This window comes from Capra hircus, chromosome 2 (genome assembly GCF_001704415.2).
Source record: "Capra hircus breed San Clemente chromosome 2, ASM170441v1, whole genome shotgun sequence".
Classification (NCBI taxonomy): Eukaryota; Metazoa; Chordata; class Mammalia; order Artiodactyla; family Bovidae; genus Capra; species Capra hircus.
This window is the reverse complement of record NC_030809.1, coordinates 101,006,686-101,017,120: the sequence shown is the minus strand read 5'-3', so window position 1 is coordinate 101,017,120 and position 10,435 is coordinate 101,006,686. Positions and strand designations below refer to the sequence as shown.

Here is a 10,435-nt window from a genome sequence, read left to right as displayed (position 1 = left end):
TCATAAAAGAGAAGCCATACCTCAAACATTTTAAAAAATTGAGAGTGGGGTGGGGGAGGGAAGAGAAACCTAAATGACAAGAATCATAGGGAAGTCTCATTTTAAACAGAATTCTGCAGTCTTCTGAATTTGGTATCCTCTCTCTTAAATATCCTCCACTGGCCATCAATCAGGCTGCTAACACTGAATTAACAATTTCTCAACCAGAATGTGGATATTTCTAATGTAAATTAATAAATATGAATAATCCTTACAAGGTTTTAGATTTGCTCCCATTAAAGACAAATGTGTTTCTTTAGAAAGTTTACCCTGAAAAATAATTTTAAATTTCAAAGTGATCTATTAGTTGTAATAAAATGTCACCAGATCTGGTATTACCCTTCTTTCAGATTACTGGAAAGAAACATGAATTTTATGAACTTCCCCCAAATGTGATTTATTTTTTTATTCAGGAACAAAGAACACATTAACTATCACAACGTAAGTAACTCTTAATATTTAACTAACTTCATCATGTAGCTATACATACAGAAAAAATTAAACCTATGTCTTTTATTAAAGAAAAAAAAAACACTAAAGGTTTTAAATAATCCCACCAGTGATTTTTATCACTGAGCAACAAATGTCTTAAGTTTGGTATTTACTCAGATATTTATCTTGTCTGCTATTCTCTATTATAGGTTTATTCAAAAAGAACACCCAATGCATAAATAATCTAAATTTTAAAATGAAAACAAATTTTAAAAACCCTATAAACATCTGACTTCACCACATTCAATAGTTCTAACTAGAAACCCAAGCAATAAGCTTAGACATTTGAAAAAACATAAATTATTGTTACACAATTGCATAATCCCATATATAATAAACACTGTAAACATGAATACAATGAATTACAGCTTTGTACAAAACAATCTTTTAAAAGGCAATAAAAGACAGTTACAATATTAAGTTTAGAAATTCAAATAGCAGTGACTGGATTTTTCAGTAAATGATCTTGAGCTAAGTTTGCAATCAAGTATTAATATATAATATTACAAACCCAAAATCATCACGTAGAACTTGACATGTCTGTTTTCAAATGCATCTTAAGTCTCCCCATTAAAGTGTGAATTAAGATGCCGGAGGAAATCCCCCCTGGATGTAATGGATGGTGGGAAAACTGCTTGACAGAATTCACATACGCGAGGTATACGCAGTTCGGAGCCTGTGCCACTTAGTACCAATAAGTCACTGTCTTGATTAGGAAAGGGCTTCCAAATGGGCTGCAGGAAACAAATAAAAACATCTTCTGTTATTTGTATTTAAAATCAACTTGCACTGAATTTCTAATTCAAATTTTTTGAATGGGATATATACATATATATGAAATTCCCTAATATGAAAGCAAATTACCTTTCCATAGAATTAGCATGAGGACATGACTCAATTCTTTTTCATAAAGGGTATAGCTTAACTTAAAGAATCACTTAAAATACACATTCACACACTTTATCTTCACAAACTAAAAAGCTTCCAGTTTTAACACAAGCATGTTTTAATACCCATTATCACAGTGATAACAGTTCTGAAGCAACAGTCAATACTGAGACTTTAAAAAAATTAAAATCTATCTTTTTTATTTTAATTGGGAACTTTCAGATATAGGACCTTTATTAATACACAACACACTAGACCTGATGTGTGTGAACATGCATTTTGATCAAGAGTAATTTGAATTTTACTACTATTTACCAGCAAATCCACAATGAATAAATCATAGAAATAAGTACTTTAATTTTTGAAAATAATTTTTTAAGTATGAAATGAATTCTATTGATCAATTCTCTTTTGAAACCTCAAATATTTAATCATTCAACAAAATCCAACATTGGGTGCATTCTTCTGACTTCTTATTTTGCTTCTGTTATACAGTGCATACTTTGGCCTTCTTACCCTTTCTTGTGGCTAAATAAAGTGAAGCCTGTCAACAGTTGCCCAATTAAAGAATTATGGAAAAGCATAATTCAACAGCACTACCTCCAGTATAATAAGCAGCACATATATACCCTTAACTGCATTTACTATTACAAAAAATACTTAGAAGGGCAAGAGAAAGCATCTAGTTCAAGAGTAGGTGCTCTGTAAATGTTTGTTGACTAGAATATCTTATTTTCCTGAAATGCTATAAGCCAAATTATTTCTAAAATTTGCTTTCTTATCTTAAAATATCTAAACTCTGGCACTTTGAGGAAAATCACCTCAAAAAGCCAACTTAAAGAGACCCCTTTGTGCTATTACTAATTTGCTTTTAAAATAACAACCTAATCCAACTCTTGACACAGTGCTAGTTTTCATTCCCTTAACCAATCTCTTTCATCCTGGTTAACCAATCATTACGTAAACAGTATATTACTAACTGAAGCATTTGGGTTTTACGTCATCACTGTCTTCTTATAAACATTTTACTGGACAGCTGTGTACAGTTGGTGTAAATATACAAAGTCTGTCTAAGCACCCAGATACATTCAAGTATCAGTACAGAGGGCTTATAACATTGACTCAAATCCTTTTGTGAGAAGTGGCAATTTTATAACAAAAAACAGTAATATTTAAAGTACATATTTGAAATTTGGGGTGAAATCATTTCCTTTCTCCCATGATAAAAGAAAAGCAGTACTAACTGTGAGAATATAAGAGTTAACTAGACTTAAATTTTAGTGTTGGCAGTTTAACCAAAAACTACAATTAATAGTACCATTCTAATGGGAAATTGATATGGATATAAATGAAAGATTAATAAGTTAAAGATACTTTTAATTAAAATCTGTAAAATAGTAACAGGCTCAGGAGCAAACATTTGATAAACCAATCTTCTACTACCAATTTATTTTCAAAGTTCATACTTATCCTTCTCTGTTAGGAGCTATTAGTTCAGATTTGATCTTTTCACAGAATTTGGTTGGGACCCCCAATGACTGACTCAGCAAAAGTAGGAAGAAAAGAAAATCACATAGAGCAAAATAAACAGATATGTTTCAGACTTTATTATGATAGCTGAATGTATAAAAAAGGTGTTAAGCAGTAATGATATAAAAGTAAAAATCTGAATTATGAAAACCAAAATTTCACTTCCTTTTGTTATCAACAACTCAAGAATTCTGTATTCCTCATAGAAGCTTTACTAAAGCAAATAAAACAACAAAATGTTTTAAAAAACCCATTTTAAGAAATATCCTTTGAGTCCTAAACTGTAACACAGCATTCAAAACAGATGAATTTCTCTGCCTCTTCTGCCAAAATATCAATTATCTAACCTTATGCCCCATGTCTTGTGACAGCTCAACACCAATTCTCCTGCATTTTTTAAGCTGAATACTTTTCCATCAAGTTGTAATCACATACCAGCTGTTTCCCTTGCTGTAGCACAGAAAGCAAATGCACAATGCAGGGTGCCATCTACTGAAACATGACTGCACAGACTAGTAAAAGAACAAGCAAGAGATATGATGGAGAAAAAAGTAACAAGCATTAGAACGGATGCACTTCACAGCTCCACAGGAATTCTACTTGCAATAAATGAAACTGTTTAATTTGTTTCATTAAGTAGTAACTATAACTGTGACTATGATGTAAAATAAGGTACAATGTAGAACATAAGTGAGTCAATAATTAAAGCTTATTGTCAGAGCTGCCTCCTTTTCTCCACTGCTAAACTATACCACAGCTTGACTATTGCCTTCTTTGTATGTGGATTTAAAAGTCTATAACCTATAAAAATACTGACGAAACCAAAGAGTATTAATCAAGTCGTTGGTGTGTTTTGGTTTTCAGTACGTATCTCAAGGCAAAGGGAAATCAAACAAATGTCCTCAATTTGTTTTAGACACTTGTAGCAATCTGGATTTTTTTAAATAAGCTTCTGTTTATTTTAACAACTGTATATTTTTCAGTTGTCTTCAGGCATTAAACAACCCCCCCCCCATTTTTTTTAAACTTAAAGAAGCATTTTGTAATAGCACCTGAATAAAAGGGAGGGTAGGAGGGGACTGGGGTGGCATTAAGGATGGGCTATAAATAGTCTGCAAGCTTTAGAAGCATTAAAGAATTTGATAAAAATTATACATATGTAGAGACTATTTAAAAAATATATTAGGCTGCATTTTCAGGGCCAGATTAGAAACCAAAACCAAACCCTCCAGATTCTAAGTACTGTATAAATGAGACTGCACAAAAGTATTATTTGAAAGACAGTTCACTTATTTTCAGAAATAGAAACATACAATGTGATTATTTACTTATTAAAAAATGATGCATTCTTATAAAGGTAAGTATGTATATACAACTTTTTGATAAAAAATGGCATCTGCTTCACAGAATGACATTTAATAAAGAATCTTATTATAACAATGATACCGAATAAAAATCTGAGTCAGGGACTAGGTAAGATAATGAAACACACTAGATATAGATAAGGTTTTACATGTATTTCTAAATGTGCCATAAATTTTAAGGTACTTTATAACAGACCTTTGCCATAATCATCTTTTAAATTTCATGTCATTTATTACAAGACCTGGATTTTGTTAGTTGAAAGCTTAACTTTGGCTAGTCAGTAGTTTAAAAAGATGTCTGATAACCTGAAAGAGATGCCTATCTGTGCATGCATAGCAAAATGTGTGTTCACACATAATATATTTGTTAATGCAAAACAGTTACCTGCTGTGGTCCTCGGATAGCTTTTCCTGGGGAATCCAGTGAAGGAAAAGGTGCATCAGATGGGTCCTGAAGTGGGAATGTATTTACAAATAATGCATTATGGTCTCCAGGTGGCAAACACGGAGCTCTATCCAGAGATGTCCTAATACAAGTATTTGAGGGTTTTGTTTTGTCAGTTGTTTTAAGGTTTTGTATAGCTGAAGCTATGGGGTCAATTCCCTGAATTTCAAATAAAGTTTCTCCTGTTTTGACAAAGTTTCCTGGATTGTCTCTGGGCTCCATATTAAATTGATCCTGGCACACAGTCTCAGATGTGACAGAACCAAGGACATCAGGTCTTTCTGGAGTGCTATGTAAGAAAGTAGAGTCATTGTCCGTAGGTGGAAACTTGACATTCAATTTAGAAAGTGATTCAAAAGATGTGTCTTCCTCATCTTGGCCCAGTCCTCTTGGTGTGACAGATGTGACGCACGGTGCACCTCTATTTATATCATCTTTTGCCTGAGGCTTAAACAGCACTTCTTGTTTATCTGTTTTATCCGTACACTGTATAGGCATAGAGCACTGTGTCTCTGCAGGGAAAAAAAACACAAAAGGAAAACAGTCACATTTCAATCATTCTTAAAAATCTGAATGTTCAATTAGCTTTGGATAGATGAGTATTATTTTTTCTATTGGTTTTTATAGTAACTGAAGACAACTGGCATTTTTTTCTTTACATTTGCGACCATCTTACACAGAAATATTAGCAGTCTCCAGTGGGTGAACTGGGATATAACTTACTAGTGCAAGTTTAACTACTTTGTCTTTCCCTAGGTCTTGTGCTGTTGTAAGCCTTGAGTCTTGTTCAGTTATTCTGCTCTACACTTAAAAACATTTGCTTATAGTATACACATTTCAACATTTTGTCAGTAATGGAAGCTGCAACTGTGAGCTTGCTTAGACGAGTAAGTTATTAAAAGGGAAACTCCTTACCAGTCATATATATATTAATATACTGTACAGGTTAAGAATCTGTATGAATTAGGTCATTTACTCCCCTATAACATGTCTGTGTGACAAATATTAATATATCACCAATCAGCTTAGCTACTGTCTACTCTATGTGAGGGAGTGGTGGCGGTGGGTGTTAGGGGGAGAAAAGATTGGAAGCAAAAGAAGGATGAAATTTTAGGATGCATGTTCAGAAAACTCTACGTGAATATAGGATTTTCTCATTTAGAAAAGGCCTCTCTAGATAAGGTAGTTGCTACTGCTACTGCTGCTGCTAAGTCACTTCAGTCGTGTCCGACTCTGTGCGACCCCACAGACGGTAGCCCACCAGGCTCCCCCGTCCCTGGGATTCTCCAGGCAAGAACACTGGAGTGGGTTGCCATTTCCTTCTCCAATGCAAGAAAGTGAGAAGTGAAAGTGAAGTCGCTCAGTCGTGTCCGATTCTTAGCAACCCCATGGATTGCAGCCCATCAGGTTCCGCTGTCCATGGGATTTTCCAGGCAAGAGCACAAGTTATCAGGTATATATTAGAAACTCCAAAGCTCATTTATCTAGAAGATACTTTTCCAACAAATACAGCTCTCAAGGACATAGGCAAAAGCTAGAAAATAAGAAAATAGTGCTTTTGAGGGGTCAGGTTTAGAGCCTCAAGGCCCACAGATGAATTTTGCTCTTATTCTCATTTTAGATTCATTCTAACAAGCTTGATGATGCCTGCCTAGTTCATAGCTGGTTAGAAGCAGCAAACTACAAGGCATGGACCTGAGCTGTTGAAAGCAGATGCAGTTATCAGTAAGAGCTGAAGGCACGAGTCAAGAAAAACAAAAAAGCAGAACTCAGAGAACACTACAGCTCAGTGTGGGGCCAACGAGGGCTATGGTTTTCAATGCAAGAAAAAAAATGATCAAAGCACTCTCCATGTTGATGATATTGGGAGATTAGAAGAAGCTAAATTATGCCCCACAATGTTACTTCTAGAAGACAGTGAAATTGGAGGCTGCTGATATGTATATTTTCATTAAGCGGACAAATGGAAAAAAAAAATTTTTTTTTAAGTGAAAGTGAAGTCGCTCAGTTGTGTCCAACTCTGTAACCCCACAGACTGTAGCCCACCAGGCTCCTCCATCCATGGAATTTTCCAGGCAAGAGTACTAGAGTGGGTTGCCATTTCCTTCGCCACTGGATCTTCCTGACCCAGGGAATGGACTCAGGTCTCCTGCATTGCAGACAGACGCTTTATCATCTGAGCCACCAGGGAAGCCTGGTGATTTTTTTTTTTAATCAGCACGCTAAAAAGGTAGCCATCAGTGAAGCTGTACCTTAACCAATGATGCCAATTTAAGCAGACAGGGTATAGAGAGCACTGTGCAATACAGCATTTGCCCAGATCAGTAAGCACTTAAATGTCATTCTTTTCCTTTCCTTTTGATGTTTACAGTCTCATAACACCTTTCTCTTCTTTGCCAAGACACATTCCAACAGAAGATGTTTACTGTTTGGACATGATTGTAGTCCAAATGCCACGATGCCAACAGCTTCTTTAGTTCATCCTGTTACATACCTCTGCCTCTCTTTAGTATGTACTATCTTCTCTTACTGGATTAACTACAGCAGCCTTTGAACTGCTTCCTTGCATCTAAATTTTTCTCATATTCACTCCACTATCTACACTGCTTTCCCCTACCCTGCCTTAGTTTTTCTAAAATATGTGTTTGGTCAGGTTATTTTCTTAATAAAACCTTTTCATGGCTCTCCAAGACCTTCAGCCCTAAAATTCGTATAAAACTGTGCATGACTGATGCTTGATCACCTCTCCCTGCTGTCATCTTTCACCACATCTGCTCCATTCACTCCTTACTCCAGCTTTAATGAACTTTGGTACAGCTGTCCAAAAGGCCATACTCTCTTGTCTCTGGGCCTTCACACATGCTGTGCAGACTATCTGAACTGCCTCCTTCTGTTACTCTTTGCCTCACTCTTATATGCTCTTCATTTCTTGGCTTAGGCATTCACTTCTCTGGATGGCTGGCTCTGGCTTCCCAAGACTGGTTTAGTCATGACTCGTGGGTGCCCTGAGGACTAAACACTCTGCATTTTATTTGCAAATTACCTCTTTCTCCCATTAAGGTAGATATCTTGAGTTCCTAAACTGTTTTGTTTCCCACTTTCTCCAGTACCCTGCTCAGAACTTGCACATAGTCTGCCTTCAAAAAACGAATTCTAAATCAATCTGTATTCTCTTTTGCATGGAGCTTAGTATAATAATCTACATTTGCTAGATGATCCGTCTGTAACTAGGAGTGAAAGTCAAAGTGCAAGTCTCTCAGTGGTGTCCCACTCTCTGCGACCCCATGGACTACACAGTCCATGGGATTCTCCAGGCCAGAATACTGGAGTGGGTAGCCTTTCCCTTCTCCAGGGGATCTTCCCAACTCAGGGATCGAACCCACGTCTCCCACATTTCAGGCAGATTCTTTACCAGCTGAGCCACAAGGGAAGTGGTACAGTAATTAAGATCAAGCACAACTGGTTGGCAGGATTTCTCCGTCCTCTGAGGTTCTTAAAGTCCATTAACTTTCAAGTAGTCATTTTTCCTCGTAGTAGACTTAAAAATGGTAGGAAATTCTAGGAAATAGTACTTTCTTTGTAGATTACACTTACTAATCGCAAATAATAAATCAGGAAAACCACCTCTTGAGGCAACTAAATTTTGTTAACACCTGAGAAGGAGGAAACACTTATCTAAATGTTCTTCAATAGGAGAACAGGGTGAATGCAAGAGAATCTGCTGCTGCTGCTAATGACAACTATTAATACTAACAGAACTTCTACGTGCCACACACTTACAACCATTGTATGTGTGTTAATTCAGGGGTTAATTCCAGGGCTACACAGCTAATGAATGAGTGGTAGATCTGGAACTGGAACTCAAGCAGCCTAACTCTAGAGCCTGTGTTCTGAATCATTATGACACATTGAACGTGCTGCTTTCTACATTATAGAAAAGAATCTCCAAAATGATAGAAATGTGCTTGAAATTTCTTTTCCAGAAGTAGGTCTATCCCGTTTGTGAACAAAACATAGAAAACCCAAACAAGTGTAAAAAAGCATATATTTTCTTTCAGTATAGCTAGTTGGCATACCTCTCAGCACATTAATCTTCTGAATTAATTTGTCCAAGGAATAAGAGTTACTATTTACAAAAAATTTTTTTTTGTTTAAACCTAAGATTTCTAAGGCTACTAGAAATCTAAGCTTAGAAAATTTAAAACTCAAGCTGCATGAAAGCACTTGTCATTCTGACACTATACTAAGAAACATGATCAGGTGAGCTAATTGTCTTTCTACTTTGTTTACTTCAAGGACACTTATCTCTAAATTTTAGATTTCTAAATTTTAAGAACAGGCTGTCCATTTGGACTACTTCTCAGTTTAATTATCTGATATATGACAAAAGAAAAAGATCTGACGGTTGTTTTAACTTATAGTCCTATATCCTCATCTCCTGATCCCCACTGAAATATGACCCTGCTTCATGGACCAAATAGTACTTCTTCCTGAAGCCATAATTGCTTAAGCATACATTTCATCTTTATCCTTTCTCAAGGTTATTGTCATATGTGGATAAGAAAAAAATTAAAAGAAAATTTATAATTCTACTAATTCAGCAATTTATGAATAATATCTGTTTCTTAAGAGTAAAAATCAAATTTTAACAAAAAATAAGACAGGGGACAACCATGTTAAATATACTCTTTCCAGCTATATTATGCAAATCACATTAAAACAGTTACTTTCTATTTGTATTCAACGTAGTGTTCACCCTTAAAATAACCCTGAACAGGCAGGCATCTTCCTCAACCCATCTCCAAACATTTCTTTTTCTTTTTTCCCCCTTTGATCTACTCCTTTCAGAAGCATATTTGATATGGTGGTTTATTTGGAGTCAGAAAACTTCATTGGAGTTTGTAGCACAAAAGACCTAAAATATTTCAAGAATAATGCTGTATTTATTATTTGTGACACAGTTAATATAAAATGTAAGAATATTGTTATGAGGCAGTTTTAGTGGGAAAGAAATTGAAGTTAAACACTCCAGTTGTTAAGTATTCCAGTTGACAGATACATACTCAGATTTAGACCTGTGTAACTTAAAAATGGTCAAAGTATTATGCCACTGATAATGGGTAGGTTCTCTGTGTAACAATGAATATGTCACCATTAAAATGTTTTGATGAGATGCTGATGTTCAAAGAGGCATGTTTATGATTTCTTAGGTACTACATCTCTACAGCTAGTAGATTTTAAATAAAGATAATTCTTTTACTTCAGAAGTACCGAGTGTTTTCAGTCTGTAGAAAAGATCAATTTCTCATGAAAATGACAGAAATTGAAGGGTAAAAAATCAGAGCTCTTTCTGGGGAAGCACAGCAAAGGGAAGAGAAGTAAACTAAGATTGTTTTGCTTTTCCAACAGAGCACTGTGTACCTTCTCTGAAAACAAAATGGTAGGAGTAGGCAAAAAGTAAATTTACACGATAAAATGATTTCTTAAATAGCCGAGCTATGAGTTTTAAGAAATGGGAAGTGGTCTTGAATTAAAGGGGTGTTAGCACTGCGGCAACATCTTTCAGATTGAAACCTGTACATCACATCTCTTCGGAACTGCATGCAGAATATCTCAAATCACAAGGGTAAAGGAGAATTTATCATTATAAATGATCAGTTCACCTTCTTTTTGTTTA

At 35.3% G+C, this 10,435-nt stretch overlaps 1 protein-coding gene across 6 annotated transcripts in view; it reads right to left on the bottom strand.

Moving 5' to 3' along the window:
• TANK (TRAF family member associated NFKB activator) overlaps positions 418-10,435 on the bottom strand; it is a 98,352-nt gene continuing 88,334 nt past the window's right edge. For 5 of the 6 annotated variants that reach the window (XM_013969371.2, XM_013969370.2, XM_013969367.2 and 2 more), the window contains exons 7-8: positions 4,699-5,270; positions 418-1,265 (exon numbers count right to left, since the gene is read on the bottom strand). In XM_013969371.2, coding sequence (XP_013824825.2) covers positions 1,089-1,265; positions 4,699-5,270 — 749 coding nt within the window. In that variant the 3' untranslated portion in view covers positions 418-1,088. Of the gene's footprint in view, positions 1,266-3,384; positions 3,462-4,698; positions 5,271-10,435 lie in introns of all 6 variants that reach the window. The other variant, XM_005676056.3, reaches the window with a different exon arrangement.